Raw genomic sequence first — 20,441 nt, forward strand, 5'->3', positions numbered from 1 at the left:
CTCAATTTGAAATTTAGGTGAAATTTTCTTCCACATACAATTTCATCATCATAGTAATGGAGTTGGTTTGATTACCCGGAATAATTGTAAACCCCTGCCCCATCTCCCCAAAAGAGCACTCTTCTACTTATATTAACAAAAACTTAGTATATATTATTACTTTGGTTGCTTGTCCATTGTTCAAAAAACATGCTAATCTGTTTGTTACAAAAATTACTGGTCCATGAACAATCACATCCTATATATACGCTCTGCATTAGGATCTGAGGTCGGTATATAGAAGGTCACTTTTTGATGACCTTTTCATCAGCCAATCAAAGGCTGCCAATGTTACATTTGAAAAGGGGAATTAACTTCAAATGGACGGGATCAATATGACATAACCTCGGAACATGTATTTTTTTTGGAAGAGATATAAATAGCAATTTGAGAAATGCACATCACAATATAGATTTGAATGGGTCGGTGTCAGTTCTTCCCAGAAGCAAGGAAGATTGTGCACTTAAGTCAGATTGGATCCAAGAAATAATCTACATTATGTTGTTCCTGTTGTTGATTACTACCCTTAAGACATTGAGAGCTCTAGTTTGTGAACACTTTAGTCCATGTATCTCAAATAAAACCGGTCTATTCCAAGAGAGCGAAAGCGAGCGTAGGAATAATCAAGTTAAATTTGTAATACCAGGGCTGTTCGCAAAAATTGGAAAAATACTCATTCAGGCTTTCAAGTGGCCAACATTAAAAAAGTAGGGATAAAGTAAATTATTATTTTTAAAGTAGGGATTTTAATGACAAAACAGATGGATCGTAGGGCTCTTTACTTAATCTTTTCAAGCTAATAAAAACCTACTGAACCTTTCGCAAATTTCTATGTACAGGATGCTTTATTATTTTTTTGTTGAACTTCAGTAATGAGGGCTACATTTCCTACATTCTCAAGGGTAGATCCAGGATTCAACGTAATCCCCCATGAAAATTTTCATAATTTCTAGTCCAAAATGGTGCATTTTGGGCTTTTTTTATTTCTTTATTTTCTTCAATATTGAAACAACAAGAGCTGTCACAGTATGTGACGAATGCCCCCGAATGTGACATTGACCTACGAACAAGGTCAGTACATGAAAAGTTGATCTTGCCTTTACATGTCAAATACATACGGCAAGTTATTTTAAATTGCCTCTGAACATAAAAAAATACCACCCATACTTGACAACCTACACTGTTATGTCCTTATATTCAGAATTCCCTTGTGAATAAACACTTTCACCTTAGAGGTAGGGACATGGGTCTTGCACACGACACGTCGTCTTCGTATGTGGAACACATGTAGCAAGTTATTTTAAAATCTGTCCATACAAGAGAAAGTTACAGCCCGGACACGACAACCTATACTCTATGTCCTTGTATGCAGCACTCCATTGTGAATAAACACTAAGTGTGACCTTGACCTTTGAGGTAGGGACATGGGTCTTGCACGCGACACGTCGTCTTGGTATGTGGAACACATTTGGCTGTTTTTTTAAAATCTGTCCATACAAGGGAAAGTTACAGCCCGGACACGACAACCTATACTCTATGTCCTTATATGCAGCACTCCATTGTGAATAAACACTAAGTGTGACCTTGACCTTTGAGGCAGGGACACAGGTCTTGCACGCGACACGTCGTCTTGGTATGTGGAACACATGTGGCAAGTTATTTTAAAATCTGTCCATACAAGAGAAAGTTACAGCCCGGACACGACAACCTATACTCTATGTCCTTATATGCACTACTCCATTGTGAATAAACACTAAGTGTGACCTTGACCTTTGAGGTAGGGACACGGGTCTTGCACGCGACACTTCGTCTTGGTATGTGGAACACATGTGGCAAGTTATTTTAAAATCTGTCCATACAAGGGAAAGTTACAGCTCGGACACGACAACCTATACTCTATGTCCTTATATGCAGCACTCCATTGTAAATAAACACTAAGTGTGACCTTGACCTTTGAGGAAGGGACACGGGTCTTGCACGCGACACGATGTCTTGGTATGTGGAACACATGTGGCAAGTTATTTTAAAATCTGTCCATACAAGAGAAAGTTACAGCCCGGACACGACAACCTATACTCTATGTCCTTATATGCAGCACTCCATTGTGAATAAACACTAAGTGTGACCTTGACCTTTGAGGTAGGGACACGAGTCTTGCACGCCACACGTCGTCTTGGTAAGTGGAACACATGTGGCAAGTTATTTTAAAATCTGTCCATACAAGGGAAAGTTACAGAGCCGGCCGGCCGGACAGACGGACGGACGGTGCGATTTTAATATGCCCACCTTTGGGGGCATAAAAAAGTAAACTTTTTTCACAAAAAAGGAGGGATAGTACTTAGACAGGCATTTCAAAGAAAAAGTAGGGAAAGGTTTAAAAACGCAAACTTCCTGATCACCTTCATTCAAATGCTAGCGAAATGCTAAATGATAGTACACTGTTCCAGCTGTGATGATGACGTCTTTCTTTTTATTGTCATTTTAAAAGCACAAAAAGTTGTTAACCATTAGAAGAAGTCAAAACTTTTCACAAAGTAACAGCAGACAAGAATTAAACTTAAGGCTTGTTAATGCAATGATTTGAGAATTAATATTCAACCACACTTATATTGTACATATATACAATTATATATAACTTGAATCATGTTGCAGATTTCATTATTTTCACCATGATCCGTTAATCTTTAATCATGTTGCAGATTTAATTATTTTCACCATGCTCCGTTAACCTTAATCATGTTACAGATTTCATTATTTTCACCATACTCCGTTAATCTTTAATCATGTTGCAGATTTCATTATTTTCACCATCCTCCGTTAACCGTAATCATGTTGCAGATTTCATTATTTTCACCAAGATCCGTTAAACTTAATCTTGTTGCAGATTTCATTAGTTTAACCAAGCCCCATTAACCTTAATCATGTTGCAGATTTCATTATTTTCACCATGATCCGTTAACCTTAATCATGTTGCAGATTTCATTATTTTCACAATGATCCAATAACCTTAATCGTGTTGCAGATTTCATTATTTTCACCATGATCCGTTAACCTTAATCATGTTGCAGATTTCATTATTTTCACCATTATCCGTTAACCTTAATCATGTTGCAGATTTCATTATTTTCACCATGATCAGTTAACTTAATCATGTTGCAGATTTCATTATTTTCACCATGATCCGTTAACCTTAATCATGTTGCAGATTTCATTAATTTCACCATGAACCGTTAACCTTAATCATGTTGCAGATTTCATTATTTTCACCATGATCCGTTAACTTAATCATGTTGCAGATTTCATTATTTTCACCATGATCAGTTAACCTTAATCATGTTGCAGATTTCATTATTTTCACCATGATCCAATAACCTTAATCATGTTGCAGATTTCATTATTTTCACCATGATCCGTTAACCTTAATCATGTTACAGATTTCATTATTTTCACCATGCTCAGTAAACCTTAATCATGTTGCAGATTTCATTATTTTTACCATGCTCAGTGAAATGCTACATAGGACACTTCTTTTCCCATTAGTACACAGGTATTTTATTACCAGTATTAGTTTGCACAACGATACAGTTTTAGTCTCAAAACTTTGCAAACCACCTTTGTACATGAAGTCCCTTTCATCTTTATTCTAACAAGCCATGTTTTCTTTCTGTTGGGATCAGTTGGAATGCTATTGAACGACAAAGTCTTGTTATAATGTGAATCATTAGCACATGGTAGGCAGAAGTGATATGAAGCCAATTTTTGTTTGGGTTTCCGGTTAAAGATGGCCAACGCATGACATTGGCGTATTACAAGATCCTGCTTGTAAATTATCAATAGATAAATGATATGAGAGATTCATGTCCAAAGCAGGGTTAAGGAGCTTTAAAGCTGCACTCTCACAGATTGAACGATTTGACAACTTTTTTGCGAAAATCCATAGAAACCAGTTATATCAGACTGCTGACAAAAAATCAGATCGCAGAGTTTAATATTTAAGAACAAAAAATGATGTTTTATGCTTTTTTCTTAAAGCGTTAGTAACGGTTTAAGCCATAAAACAATAACTTTTCGAACGGAAATATGAAAATCTATAATCTGATTTTTTGTCAGCAGTCTTATATCATTGGTTTGCGGATACCTACGCAAAAAATTGCCCTTTCTAAGACAAAAAAGTTGTAATAATGGTAAATCTGTGAGAGTGCAGCTTTAATAGACACTTTTTGAAATTGTTTCCAAAGTCATTTATATTCATTTCAAGGTATTTCCTTCTGTTTTGATGCAAATGTCCAAACAATAGTCTGAGGTTAAAAGCTCACAAATCGGATTTTAGGACTTTTCCTGAACTTAAGAGCCCCTTGATATATTATGCCTCACTGTAAATAAATAAAATGACTTCTTTATGAAGACTAATAAATGAAATAGAAGGCATGTTACTCCTGGCCTTGAATGACCTCTTTAAACTTGCAAAAAACGAAAAATGGTCTGATTGTTCAAATCTTTGTAACAGTGTTATTTGCGAAATCCTTGTTAACTTTTAAACATGAAATATTTCATGATGTGCTTATATATTTAAAAAAAATCAGCTGAAAGAGTTGTCTCAAAACTTGTCAGGAACACTGCAGATCACAAGTGTGTTCATTAAACTTTCAAAGCAGTGAAGATGTTAAAGAAGTTAATGATGATTAAATTTAACAAAGTTCTGAACAATCACCCCAATGTGATAAAGAATACTTTTAAGGGATTGCTTTCTTTTAATAGCCAGGTCAACTGCTCACAAGCACAGGGGGCAGAAACAAATTATTTTAATTATTCCTAGCCTCCATATATATATAATGTATAGGCAAAAAATAATAAAAAATATTTGTTTCTCCCTCCTGTGCTCACAAGCAGCGTCGCAAACAAAGCTGAAAGTTTTGTCTGAATGAGATCTACTTTTGATCATGTCAATTGTAATTTTTTCAATGTCTTGAATAATCTACTATGTAGAATGATATAAAAATTCCAACTGTTCATTTTAACTGATAGGTTATAATTGACAACCAATATGGTTTTCTGTCACATGATTAAAATCAAAACCCAGTAATATATGAAGTTGATCAACCATTATTTTTTGTCCATGTTAACGACAGAGTGATAGTGATCCACCCCTTAAATAAAACTAGAAAATGGCCTATAAACCATTGTTATGTGATAGTCAAGTAACATCAAATGTGTACAGAGTATGCTTTCTGCTCATGTTATAAATGCTTGTTTTTTTAAGAACATTTTTAAGACTATTATTATCCCAACACATGGTCCATATAGCCATGAATACATGTTTTTGACAATAACTATTGCCGATTCATATTTGTCTGAAATTATAACCCCAAACACATGGTCAATGAAGCCATGAATACATGTTTTTGTGAATAACTATTGCCCATTCATTTATGTCTGCCCATTAATATCTCAAATGCATGGGCTATATAGCCATGAATACATGATTTTGTGAATAACTATTGCCCATTCATATATGTCTGCCCATTATTATCCCAAATGCATGGACCATTTTGCCATGAATACATGTTTTGTGAATAACTATTGCCCATTCATTTATGTCTGCCCATTATTATCTCAAATGCATGGGCTATATAGCCATGAATACATGATTTTGTGAATAACTATTGCCCATTCATATATGTCTGCCCATTATTATCCCAAATGCATGGACCATTTTGCCATGAATACATGTTTTGTGAATAACTATTGCCCATTCATATTTTTATGCCCATTATTTTCCCAAGGGCATTGGCCATTTAGCCATGAATACATGTTTTTTTGTGGAAAAACGATTGCCCATTCATATTTGGCTGAAACAATAATTCAAAGCCTATATAGCCATGAATACATGTTTTGTGAATAACTATTGCCCTTCATATTTTTCTGCGCATAATCATCCCAAATGCATTGGTCATTTAGCAATGAATTCATGTTTTTGTGAAAAACTGGTGCCCATTAACACTTGTCTGCCAATTATTATCTAAAACACATGGGCTATTTAGCCATGAATACATTATCATCCCAAGCGAATGGTCCATATAGCCATGAATACATGTTTTTGTGAATAGCTATTGCCCATTCATTTATAATATGTCTGCCAATTATCATCCTAAGCGAATGGTCCATATAGTCATGAATACACTATAACTATTGCCCATTCATATTTGTCTGGAATTATTTTCCCAAGGGCATGGTCCATATAGCCATTAATACATGTTTTTGTGAATATCTATTGCCGATTCATATTTGTCTGCCAGTTATTATAACCAGCACATGCGGCAGTAACTAATTTGTATATGTGAGTGTTGAGGCTTGAATCAACAATTGAAAGAAGAAGAATATTCCTCCTCCCTTATTATCTTTGTCTCAATCAATCATTTAAATGTTTGAGAGGATTAATATTGGAGAAATATGATTTCTCTCTCTTGTTATTATTGCTAGAATGTTGGCCGGTCTATAACAGTGACCCCCGCATAACTCCGCCCCGTCATCATGCTGGAAGGCAGAAGCGTCCAGATGTTAGCTTTCGGGTCGTAACACTCTACGGACCCAAGATTTGAAGAACCATCATCGCCTCCAACAACATAGATAAAGCCTCCATTTGCCAACACACCTGCAAAATAGATCAAATAAAATGCCATTGAACCTTTTAAGGGTTTAAATGTAAGACTATACACATGGCATACTACCAAGACATTATTCTTGTTTTTGTCAATGATATGGACATGATTACATGTACCGTATTATACTACATGTATAGGATGCACTTTTGGCCCCGGAATTCAATGAAAAAATCTTAATTTGGTTAAATAGAGAAATAAATGGAAGAAAATGTTTTTTGTACACATTTTTAACTTCAAAGGGATGCAACTCCCATTCATAGAAAGATTTAGCTATAATGGCAGGGTAAAATCAGGTACTGTTTGTTATCCACAGATAAGAGTTGGAAACAATAGGATTGTTATAACAACCCAACCAAACTTAGCAACTTGAACCCACCCACCCATCCCCTATTTTTGTTTCTCCTACAACTGCATGTCAGTGGAAAGTGACAAGGTTGAACATTTTAATATAGTTCCTCACCAACCAGTGTCACTTTTCCACGATTGTTTTCATTACCACACCCACCTTACAATATCCCCTCTACTCAAACTCCTACACCTCTACAACTTGTCACCATAGCGCAATAACTAAACAACAGCTTCTATTTCTTTATGCAGTTATTGAGTTCTCACATTAAGGTGTTGATTATTTACTGTGCATGTTTGCTGAACGCATCCATATTAATCATGTCAGGGTAGAACATTTCAACAAAGACCAAAACCAGTGGCCCAACAATTATACCAACTTCCCAAACCCTCCATAGTTCATACATAATACCATCAAACCATCTAACAACCCTCCATGTGTTTCTCCTACAGCAGTGCATGTCAAACAGTTGTATACATGTGTTAGTGTCAGGGTTCAAATGAATTACACACCAGAGACTCTTAAAGGGACTAGACACCAGATGATACAAATGCAAGGGAAAACAAGAGCTGTCACAGTATGTGACGAATGCCCCCGAATGTGACATTGACCTACGAACAAGGTCAGTACATGAAAAGTTGATCTTGCCTTTACGTGTAAAATACATATGGCAAGTTATTTTAAATTGCCTCTGAACATAAAAAAATACCACCCATACTTGAAAACCTACACTGTTATGTCCTTATATTCAGAATTCCCTTGTGAATAAACACTTAGTGTATCTTTCACCTTAGAGGTAGGGACATGGGTCTTGCACGCGACACGTCGTCTTGGTATGTGGAACACATGTGGCAAGTTATTTTAAAATCTGTCCATACAAGAGAAAGTTACAGCCCGGACACGACAACCTATACTCTATGTCCTTATATGCAGCACTCCATTGTGAATAAACACTAAGTGTGACCTTGACCTTGGAGGTAGGGACACAGGTTTTGCACACGACACGTCGTCTTGGTATGTGGAACACATGTGGCAAGTTATTTTAAAATCTGTCCATACAAGGGAAAGTTACAGCCCGGACACAACAATCTATACTCTATGTCCTTATATGCAGCACTCCATTGTGAATGAACACTAAGTGTGACCTTGACCTTTGAGGTAGGGACACAGGTCTTGCACGCGACACGTCGTCTTGGTATGTGGAACACATGTGGCAAGTTATTTTAAAATCTGTCCATACAAGGGAAAGTTACAGCCCGGACACGACAACCTATACTCTATGTCCTTATATGCAGCACTCCATTGTGAATAAACACTAAGTGTGACCTTGACCTTTGAGGTAGGGACACGGGTCTTGCACGCGACACGTCGTCTTGGTATGTGGTACACATGTAGCAAGTTATTTTAAAATCTGTCAATACAAGAGAAAGTTACAGCCCGGACACGACAACCTATACTCTATGTCCTTATATGCAGCACTCCATTGTGAATAAACACTAAGTGTGACCTTGACCTTTGAGGTAGGGACACGGGTCTTGCACGCGACACGTCGTCTTGGTATGTGGAACACATGTGGCAAGTTATTTTAAAATCTGTCCATACAAGGGAAAGTTACAGCCTGGACACGATAACCTATACTCTATGTCCTTATATGCAGCACTCCATTGTGAATAAACACTAAGTGTGACCTTGACCTTTGAGGTAGGGACACGGGTCTTGCACGCGACACGTCGTCTTGGTATGTGGTACACATGTAGCAAGTTATTTTAAAATCTGTCAATACAAGAGAAAGTTACAGCCCGGACATGACAACCTATACTCTATGTCCTTATATGCAGCACTCCATTGTGAAGAAACACTAAGTGTGACCTTGACCTTTGAGGTAGGGACATGGGTCTTGCACGCGACACGTCGTCTTGGTATGTGGAACACATGTGGCAAGTTATTTTAAAATCTGTCCATACAAGGGAAAGTTACAGCCCGGACACGACAACCTATACTCTATGTCCTTATATGCAGCACTCCATTGTGAATAAACACTAAGTGTGACCTTGACCTTTGAGGTAGGGACACGGGTCTTGCACGCGACACGTCGTCTTGGTATGTGGTACACATGTGGCAAGTTATTTTAAAATCTGTCTATACAGGAGAAAGTTACAGCCCGGACACCACAACCTATACTCTTATATTCTTATATGCAGCACTCCATTGTGAATAAACACTAAGTGTGACCTTGACCTTTAAGGTAGGGACACAAGTCTTGCACGCGACACGTCGTCTTGGTATGTGGAACACATGTGGCAAGTTATTTTAAAATCTGTCCATACAAGGGAAAGTTACAGCCCGGACACGACAACCTATACTTTATGTCCTTATATGCAGCACTCCATTGTGAATAAACACTAAGTGTGACCTTGACCTTTGAGGTAGGGACACGGGTCTTGCACGCGACACGTCGTCTTGGTATGTGGTACACATGTAGCAAGTTATTTTAAAATCTGTCAATACAAGAGAAAGTTACAGCCCGGACACGACAACCTATACTCTATGTCCTTATATGCAGCACCCCATTGTGAATAAACACTAAGTGTGACCTTGACCTTTGAGGTAGGGACACGGGTCTTGCACCCGACATGTCGTCTTGGTATGTGGAACACATGTGGCAAGTTATTTTAAAATCTGTCCATACAAGGGAAAGTTACAGCCCGGACACGACAACCTATACTCTATGTCCTTATATGCAGCACTCCATTGTGAATAAACACTAAGTGTGACCTTGACCTTTGAGGTTGGGACACGGGTCTTGCATGCGACACGTCGTCTTGGTATGTGGTACACATGTGGCAAGTTATTTTAAAATCTGTCTATACAAGAGAAAGTTACAGCCCGGACACGACAACCTATACTCTTATGTTCTTATATGCAGCACTCCATTGTGAATAAACACTAAGTGTGACCTTGACCTTTAAGGTAGGGACACGAGTCTTGCATGCCACACGTCGTCTTGGTATGTGGAACACATGTGGCAAGTTATTTTAAAATCTGTCCATACAAGGGAAAGTTACAGAGCCGGACGGACGGACGGATGGTGCGATTTTAATATGCCCACCTTCGGGGGCATAAAAAGAAAATTGTCAAAAACTTATGGTACATAAAAATTACATCGTTGTGTACAATGCATTGAATCTTACTTACTGATGTATCACATGGATTACCACACATGTATTTTACGCAGTTTTTGCATATTTTTCCAATTGGAAATTTACTTGGTTTCTAAATTTAAAATATAGCTTTGATATATATATCTGCACTAATCATGTGACTTTCACATGCTAAATATACACACTATAAACTAGGAAACCATTATACCATTATTTTCAGCTGAGACAGCGACAAAATATTGTTTTAATCATGCAGGGCTTTTTCACCCAAAATTGTGAAGAGGCCTAGCCTTTTCATTTTGGGAAATTTAAACGCGTGAAATTCTGCAAATTGGGAAAATGCGTAAACGTCTCAAAATGGGAAATTGATAACAATATAATTTTATGGACTACTTGGTCCTCGATTAACGTTTAAATTATTCAGCATTCTTCTTATATCAACTTAAAAGATAAAAAGAATAATTTGCTCAAACAGAATAAATTTTTATTGTAAATTTTTGAAGTAAGATCTTCCTTATTGGGAAAAATATCTGGGAATTGTGAAAAAAATATCTGGAAATTGGAAAAATATGCCATTTTTGCCAATTGTGAAGTAGCCTAATTTCGGCCCCTAGCAAAGAAGGTGAAAAAGCCCTTTCATGTAAAATGATGTATTATCTGCCTTACATTAGTTCATATTAATATAATTCTAGGCTTGTTTTGAGGAAATACTGTATTTGCTAATTTTGGTACCATCTTGTGTCTAGTCCTTTTAAAAAACCTTCCTCAACCCCATCCATGCCCCCCTCCCCGACCCACTTATCCCAATACCTGCATTCCTTCTACAACTGTGCATGTCAGCCAGCTGTATCCACGTGTTAGTGTCAGGGTTGTACATTTCTACAGAATTGCGCACCAGTGGTCCATCATGGCCTCCGACGGCATATAATACTCCATCAATCACACCCACACCTAAATAATTCACAATATATTTTTTTTCTACTTGCAAGATGTCATATACATGTATAATATTGGTAAAATACATTGCTCTTCATTATACAATAGGTAATCATCTCACGAGTAAATATCTTCTAAATCATTTTACCAGTTAATTTTTCGCTATGCATATATGTGAATTGTTAAATGTTTTAAAATCAATCTATATAATAATCATTTTTGTCAATGAATGTGTGCTTGATTTTAGAACAGGTTACCAGGTATCATTAACAGATACATATAGTTTTAGGATTATTGCACTTGTAAAAGAAGTTTTAAAACATAATTAAACTGCATTTCTTAGTCTCGGGTCTCAAACCTTGCCATATTCTTTTTTAATCTCATCCTACCTGCCCCACTCCGTCTACAGGACATCTCCGCCACCATACACCATGTATCGTCATTTGGATTGTAACGCTCCACTGAGCTTAAACATTGCCGTGACGAACCATCGTAACCTCCGACAGCGTAGACAAAACCTGTAAACAAGATAATAATAGTCCATGCAAATTATGATTGATAAGATATTATGATATAACAAAGGGATATTGGATTGGTAATGGTTTTTTCATAAGTTGTTTACAATCTTCCAGTCCAATCCTATGTTTTGATATTGTACATATGACCTTGCATACTTTGTATGTTTCTTTCAATAGTAAAATATGTTTAAAGTGTCACTCTTATTCAAAATCAATACAAACACATGTATAACAAACATCAATTTTGACTGATAAACCTTAAACTACTTACTAGATAATGCATTTATGGAAACAATTTATAATTAATAACAAGATTGTAACTGTGTATGTAACAGCAGAAAGCGGGAAAAATATTAAATGATTGGTGAATGCTAAAAGATTAACTGTGGGCTACTATAGTCTCATAAGGTAGGAAGACTGTGTTTTATGCTCTTTTCTTTCAAATCAAACTAGGTATCCTTCATAAGAACTATGGTTTTCGAAATCTATTAATCCATTTTGGAATATTAAAACAAAAATATTATTAATTGTGGTAAATCTTATATAGGAGTTAGAGTGCATCTTTAAACCAATGGTGATATATAAATACTAATGAGAACAGTATTTGGAGTCAAATGTATTGGGTTTGGTGCCACATTCTTTGTATTTCGTTTATGTCGAATGTTCATTTCTCAAAGCAAATTCCCGCGGTCCCAACTTGGACATGATGATGATGGGTTTCGTCTGTGGGTAAGTATGGATTTTTGGCCATCATTAGCATAACCATGATTATCATGATAGTTAAACAGATGGACAAACAGATGTTCACACTATCTACTCCTTGATTTGTACTTACCATTGAGAACGCCAACACCAACACTACTGCGACGAGTGCTCAGAGGCGATATCAATCTCCACTCTCCACTATGGACATCAAAACACTCTGCCGTATTCAACCCTGAAAAACAAACATATACAAAGATATTGAATAATATATGCCGATCATCACTTCAAATAGAACACTTACACAACAATTAAGCGCTTTTTATCAACACTCAATTCCGAATATTGAAATGTATCACTCATTTATTCAGTGATAGTATTTTTGTATGTGTTAATATAAGTGCAAATTTGAGCATTTATCAGAATAACTTTCATTGCTTCGTTCAAAATACATGAAATCTGTTTTGCGTTCAAATTTAATGAAATATATATATATATAACAGAAGTTTGCTGCATTTCACAAGGTTGGTCATTTGTCTCAACAAAAGCTGTCCCAAATGGGTGACAAATTTGCCCAATTTAGCCTTGTTGGAGTGATAGTGAATTGTCCTCTAAGCCTGACCTTGACCTTTGCAAAAGCATTAATACAATGCACAACACACCTTCCTATGCTGCTTGTGGGCATTTCTGTGAAGTTTGATTGAAATTCCAATGAATTAAGCAAGGTAAAGCTTTGACATGATAGTAATGGACAGACAGACGAATGAAAGTCCTGTTCAACTACCAAATGCTTCCCCTCGATGGCATAAAAAACTAACCTGATGAGCCATCAAATCCCCCTACTGCGTATATTATATCATTGAGCACAGCAACACCCAGAGTACTTCTTCTGGCCTCCATACTCGGGCAACCAGTCCATGTGTCCTTTAGTGGGTCATACATGTCGACTGTCCTCACTCTCAGTGAGCCATTAAACCCTCCAACTGCGTATACCAGTCCGTTTATCAATGCCACACCTGAAAAAATAAGGAGAAAATTAAATCATTATACAATATGACATGATAGGCTATGTGTCTTTAAGTGGGTCATACATTTTGACTGTCATCAATTATAGCAAATCAATACACATGTGGGCTAAAAATCGCCTATGTGGAGCTTAGTAGTTCATACATGTAAACTTTCCTAATTTGTAGCTTATCATTACCCAACATGTATATATTATTAAAAGCCTACGTGGCCTTTAGTGGTCCATATACATGTTGACTGTCCTCAACCTAGCAAACTATTACAAAACATTTGGGCTACAAAATAGCCGAAATGTGAGACAAAATTGTCAACTGACCTCAATTATAGCAAATCATCTTACCAGGGCTGCTATGATTTTGAAACTTAATCGGCCTTGGTCTGTCAACCCCACTAGGGCACTGTCATGACCAACCTGCATACCAAGTATGAAGTTCCTGGGTCTTAGCATTCTCAAGTTATTGAGTGGAAACGAAGTGTGAAATATGGACTGACTGATTGACGAACTGGGCAAAAACAATATGTCTCCTCCCTTCATTGGGAGAGACAAAAAATGAAGAGTACCGTACTTGTGTTGGTAAGACCGGCCGGCCTTCAGAGCACAATCCAGTCCATTGGCATTATATAATCAATAAGACTGATATACCCACCACATCTACATCTTCTAGAGGGCATCTCCGCGAGCTGAAACCACCGGTCCTCCTTGAAGTCAAAACACTCCACACTGCGGATGGCCTTCGGGGCCTGTCCTCCTATCACAAGCATTACCTACAATGATTAAAATAGATCTAAAATGAATAAAGGATCAAATGGTACATTTTTCTTTCCTAAAACAGAAAGATGGATGAAACAGTCCACACTGCAGATGCCTTTGAGGCCAGTCGCATTATCTACCACAATTAAGAGATATGAGAATGAATGAAGAACTAAAGGGCATATTTTTCTTTCCAACTGAAGAAATACAGTCTGAACGCTCAACACTATGGATCAACTTTGTTGCCTGTCCTTCTACAAGAATGACCTTGTGGGAAAAAAGAAAACAACAGGTCATTATATATTGCAAATTTTGATCTGTATGTTCAGGTAACTATAACAATTACAAAATTCCGCTTAATGTGTTATTTTGATTTTAAATGGCTTATAAGGAAAAACAGACATCATAACACAATTTACGTAACAACATGAAACAATAGATTGTGAAAAGCCAATTTTTAAAGCAATTATAACATTCATTACTGTGACTTCTATGCTACATTTTGGCCACATTTTAGAAACGAAAACTACAATTCTGTATACTAGATGTGTCACGTGTGGAGAGACCATCATTTTGACAATTCAACAACTATGACTTTATAGAGACAATGGTGATCTGACTGGTAATGACACTCAGTTGAGATTTAACACTTAAGCATAGCTTCCAAGTGTTGTTAAGATTAGAGAAGAAATTTCTGAGTAAGAGAGTGGGAATGAAAGTGGGAAGCTGCCAGCGACATCCTTGCAGGACCACATGATCCTGTGTCTTCCATGCTATGCAGGCAACACAGAAACGCTGAATACTGATCAAGTAGGCAAGAAGAACTTACTTTTGGTAAGCCAAGGGGGGTCCTGGGTATGGTCCGTGGGGTCACAAAGATGGCCTTCTGTTCCCCTTTCAACAAGTGGTACTTCATGGCTTCTATGAGGAAGTCCTTACACCGGCTGTTTGTCTTCACAAGTGGCTCCTCCTCCACTCGCTGTTGGGTACAGATACGAAATGAATTACAGATATACATGAAAATCCCCGAGAATTAAAATCCATCCTCCAAGCCGACAAGGGAAGACTACCATATTATATAAGGGATATAACTCACATCAATAATGGAATTAATTTGTATATCAACAATGTTAAACCGAGTTCGGTCCGCATCATTCAGGGGAGTCTTAATAAACCAGTTCATTAATTCAAAAGTTGATATTGAACGATAGATTTTACGTAGGATAATTTTGTATTAAAATAATAGATAAACATGCGTATTGTAAAGTGGCGTAGGCACTGTCAATGTGTGAATGTGTGAAAACCTCCCTCAGTCTTACACATTATATGAAGTGTTTGTAATACCTTGCTGAAGGTGTTGACATGTTGATAACATTTATGTACAATATATGGCTGTTGCTTATACAATTTGCGTTGACAGAAAGCAACATTGAGATTGTTCTCATTGTTTTTTTATTATTGTAGTATGCTGAACTATTTAATAACCTTTGCCATTTTCACATAACAATAAATTTCCTCAAAACAAAAAAGGTGCTTGCTTATTTTGTCTTTTTTTTCACTGCGTCCTATATATTATATTACATATTTTTTTACCATATTTTTTTATGCCACTGTCCTATCTATGCTAGCAGCCTTTACACAGTATAATACAGTAACCCTAGGAAAACTATTTTGGTGTGTTTGATATTTGAGAATGTAGACAAGAATGTTTTGTAATTTACATTTTCTTACAACAGATTATAACTTTATAATACTGTGTTTTTAGTTAAAAGAAATGCTAGTTAAAATAAAAGGCTTTTGAAAGTACGGAAAAAAGTACCCGCATGGTATACTGACATACCTGTACGAGATATTCCTGTGACATGAGAGGTAGTCGAACGTTCTCCATCAGTTGTGAGATCAGCTCCTGGCGGTTACTGCTGTCATGGTTCACCCATGATAACACAGCCTCAAACACCTGAAAGTTCATCACAATTAACCCATGATAACACAGCCTCAAACTCCTGAAAGTTCATCACATTCATTTCAAACTCATTTTTCAATGATCATAAAACATATTATTACTATGTTAAGAATTATTTAGTGTATTCTAATTCTTATAGAGGCATGCATTTGTTTGAATAACAAATAATGTCATTGGAAGTAGATCATAAAAATTTAAATAATAGTATAAATTCAAAAGTAGTGTTTTAATGTGTATTTTGTATTACTAAGTTAAAATTGATTGCAAATGATGTGTATTAATGCATAAATAATTAAAATTCCTAACAGTAAAGACATTAAGTTTAACTGCTAAATTGAAATTACTACGCAATCTACTTTCAGCGTAGTTAAAGATAAAGATTCTGACATAGTAAACTGTCCATATAGATCTGAGGTTGTTTTTGATGGAAAATGGCCTGAGAGTTCTGAATGCCAAACGTCCTTTAACAGAAGCACTGTTCATTATCATGATTGGAAAAAAAGATGAATACATTCCACTCATAAAACAGTACCTGTTCTTCTGTGGTGACAGTGAGTCTGTCACTACATATTAGTTTACACACGTTCTCCACTGGTAGACACAGGAACTCATCATAATGGTATAACTCCCTGAAAATAAAAGGGAAAAATAATTTTTGTTTCCTCTGTTGACTTATTTGAAGAATGTTAAATGATGTTAACTTGCTTCATTCACCCAAATGAAATAGAAATTCAGGGAATCAGATGCGTTGCCTGTCGGGAATGCTTATAATCTGTCCTGTAAAGGTCACTGTGACCTTGACCGATTAACCTCAAGAACAATATGGATTGAATTCTGATATATCTGGATAATGTGCATACCAAGTTTGAAGACTCTATGTCAATACGAAAGTAACTGAATGAAAAGGAAACACTGATATATTCTTAAAATGGTCACCATGTTCTTGACCTTTGACCCAATAATCAATAACCTAAGGACCATGGCCTATGGACATACCAATTGTTATGACTCTACACCAAGTCATTCAAAAGTTAGGGATCTGAAATGAAATCTCCAATACTGTTTCTATGTGCTTTCAAGTTTGAAGACTCTTCAGCAAGTAGAAAAAGTTGAAAAGTAATTAATCATTAACAAGAGTATGCAGAAGACAACAGCAGTCAAAGTAACCACTATGTTTCTGCCATGCTTCAGGCGAACAACGAATCCAAATAAAAATCTGAAATAATTTTTATGTTAGTTAAAGCTGCACTTTGTTGACAAAGGACATACGAATAAGAGATAGACAAAATGATCATAACATCATGGAGTTGGAGCCCTTCACACTCGGGTGATTTGATCTGTTTAAACCAACTCACGTAAAGTGTTGTTCACAGTATGTATTGGCATATGCATAAAGGTCAGTGCAGGCATGTAGATCAGCAAAGGCCTTTATCCCGAGCGCATTGGATGGGTGTAGCTGAGACTGAAGGAATTCACAACATGCGTCTCGCACCTCTGTCAACTGTAGAATGTTAGCCGCTGGTAGCAACGTCTGAAAAAAAGGACATAGTTTGATATACTTTAATTCACAACACAGGTCTCACACCTCTGTAATCTGTGGAATATTGAATGCAGGTAGCAATGTCTAAAAAAATAGTAATCATTTGATACATTTTAATTGTTACAGTTCTTTACATTTTTGAATGTATAAATGGAAAAATAACACTCTTCCTGAACATTTCAAACAGGTCCCGATCATTTTTTCTTCTATTTTCATATAATAATAAAATATACTGACTTACACTTAGTATAAGACAACCTTTGAACATATGAGCGATTCTACAATGCAACACATAATCGGGGTTGCAGTAAACAGTCGGTTTGACGACTTCCAACTTTAAATACACTGAAAGATATTTCATAACAATTGGAAAATTGAAACTCGGGTCGTTCGAAACATCGGTTTCCTGGAGGTTTCAGCTTGGACCCCGGCGTCCTCAAGCGATCGCCGTTTAACATGTCCAGACAGGGTTTTTCTAAAGCTGCTGCAGCCAAAAGTAATACCTTTGTGTCCCCATTTCAAGGGACACAGAAAATACCATATATTACATACCTGTACATTCTCCTCTGTAACTTGTATCTCTGATGTGTACACAAAGTCAATCAACAGCACAAGAGCAGAGGGGTCAATCTCCTGCAGGATTATGCGGTCAGACTTTGATTCTGCGAGATCAGCGGTGAACATGGCGTAGAAATACTGGCTACATGCACAGAGGACTACTTTGTGGCACGGTATTTCATTATTGTCTGCTACAAGTGTGACATCACATAGGATATCTTGTCTGGAATTTTAAGGAGATAAATGTGTTAGGCTGAGACATTTAATTATATAAAACAAATTAGAGCATTTTGATAAAAGAAACATTTCTTGTCCTTAAACTGATTGTTTCTTTCAATCTTAAAAGCCATTTCAATTGAGGCCTCTTAGAATAATCAGCCTGAATCACAAACATGTACTTTGCTTTTACAAATTCTTTTGATGCATTTTTTTTTATTGTCATGAAATTTTTAATTCCTAACAATTCCTAATTCCTTTCTGTTGCAGGGTTTGAGGGGTGAGCGTTTTCTAAATGAAGCTATACCTGACCTGATGAAATCAATCACAATATGTATCTCATACCTGATTGTTGTGGATAATATTACCTTAAATTGACAGAAGTGCCAGATGCACTTCAAACAAATTGGGTTCTGTTGAATTTCATTGCAGTGTGCAAACGCTTTATACTTTCTTTAATATAAATTACTATAAATATCAAACACTCCGTACTTTCTCATAATATTGAAGTACTCAAACGCCTTGTTTGTGTGCAGTGGATGCTTATAGGCAGGTCTTGGATCACGTGTACCGATAAACATCTTTGGTTTCATCTCCACATCCATCGCTATAGTAGCCATGGCGATCCACAAAATATTGACAGTGACAGTCTGTTCCGGTTACCATAAATTGGTTTTATGATATGTTCATTCTGAATAAAAGGTATAATGGACAACCTGAAAATAGAATATAAAATCAAGTTAAATCATTATGGGGACAACTCTAGGCACATGTCTTTAAATAATACCCCAAACTGCATCCTAGAATCAAAGCGTTTGCATTGGAAAGACCCTAGGGCCTTAGAGCCCTGTATTTTTGTTTCGACAGTTGTGGGTTAAAGTCCCGGACTTGGTGTACAATGTACTTACCCTCCAAGTTTATAACCAAACATTAACTTTTTCACACTACATTGCCTAAAGTTTGTGCAATTTCATATCAGCGTGATCAAACAGTATCTAAATATGCACCTGAATCCTGATCTACACAAACACTTTCTTCCCGGCAACCACTGTGTGTTGAAGCAAGTTGCTTAAAGCTGTCATTCACCAGACCAGCCTGGACACTTTCTCATTGGCTCTTGCAAGTCAACACTACCAATTGTATGAGAGGTTCCTTTTTATATTTTTATGAATGCAGCAAATTTTTATTTTATAACAAGCTGCTGGAAACTTGGTAGGAAGTGTGCCCAGTTTGGGCTCGAAACCATGACCGTCACAATACTAGCACAACGCTCTAACCAAGTGAGCTAATCGGGCATCTGGTTCTTACCCCAACACTCGTCTCCTATTAACCTTAAAGGCTGACAGAGGCACTTGTGCCATTTACTGTTGCCACTATTAAAGTCAACCAGGGAGAAAATGTGCGCCTGTTGTGTGGCGTGAACCCATGACCGCTGGAACACAAGCATGGACCTCTAACCAACTGAGTTAACTGGGAGGCTGGTTCTTACCCCGACACACTACACCATGTATATAAGGTTTAAGCCAAATTGCAAGCAGAGTGAAGCATTCATTGAGATGATGATGATGATGATAGTCATGATGACGATGATGATGATGTAATGATGATGATGATGAAGATGTTATTGCAGATGACATAAGAAAATTTTGTTGTTGTTATTTTTTATTTCAAGAGCAGATTAATCATTCATTTATAATGTTGTCAATATCGATAAAATGCGTTTTTAGTGACAAGTCACAAGGGCTGAGTCGGGAAAATTATTTCAAGCAAATGACATCCTCTTTTCTTACTAGATGAACTTACCACACTGAATACAAACCAACACAAAGAAAGAATACTCACTCAGAGGAGTGGTTTTGTATAATACATTATTTTGACAGTTCTCTGTATTTACCGGAAGTGTTTTGGATTTACATTAGCATCACGCACGCGCAGTGCAAGGTGCTTTGGTTCCCCGCTTTCATTAGTGACGTATTCGTGCGTGATCTGGTTCCAAAACTATGCAATATTAACGGTAAAAACA

General features: G+C 36.8%; 1 protein-coding gene across 2 annotated transcripts; it reads right to left on the reverse strand.

The window, feature by feature from the left end:
- Positions 1 to 2,023: 2,023 nt before the first annotated feature.
- LOC128242768 (kelch-like protein 3) lies at positions 2,024 to 20,357 on the reverse strand. 2 transcript variants are annotated; one of them, XM_052960085.1, is made up of 13 exons: positions 20,261 to 20,357; positions 18,911 to 19,134; positions 18,197 to 18,425; positions 17,460 to 17,635; positions 16,637 to 16,733; positions 15,982 to 16,098; positions 14,971 to 15,120; positions 14,038 to 14,155; positions 13,183 to 13,380; positions 12,498 to 12,599; positions 11,534 to 11,662; positions 11,019 to 11,159; positions 2,024 to 6,691 (listed from the first exon to the last, which is right to left on the reverse strand). In XM_052960085.1, the coding sequence occupies exons 2-13, from the start codon at positions 19,036 to 19,038 to the stop codon at positions 6,516 to 6,518; spliced, it is 1,761 nt and encodes a 586-aa protein (XP_052816045.1). In that variant the 5' UTR covers positions 19,039 to 19,134; positions 20,261 to 20,357; the 3' UTR covers positions 2,024 to 6,515. The 2 variants fall into 2 exon arrangements, with proteins under 2 accessions (XP_052816045.1, XP_052816038.1); XM_052960078.1 differs by having other exon boundaries at positions 20,222 to 20,312.
- Positions 20,358 to 20,441: the final 84 nt, after the last annotated feature.

Source organism: Mya arenaria, chromosome 2, assembly GCF_026914265.1.
Source record: "Mya arenaria isolate MELC-2E11 chromosome 2, ASM2691426v1".
NCBI lineage: Eukaryota > Metazoa > Mollusca > Bivalvia > Myida > Myidae > Mya > Mya arenaria.

Excerpts from the sequence above, each read along its gene's own strand:
- LOC128242768 (XM_052960085.1), bottom strand. The coding sequence starts at position 19,038 with ATGGCTACTATAGCGATGGATGTGGAGATGAAACCAAAGATGTTTATC. Across the intron at positions 14,156-14,970 it reads CCCCCCTTGGCTTACCAAAA|GTAATGCTTGTGATAGGAGG; the intron begins GTAAGTTCTTCT and ends TAATCATTGTAG. Across the intron at positions 11,160-11,533 it reads CTGTAGACGGAGTGGGGCAG|GTGTGGGTGTGATTGATGGA; the intron begins GTAGGATGAGAT and ends TGAATTATTTAG.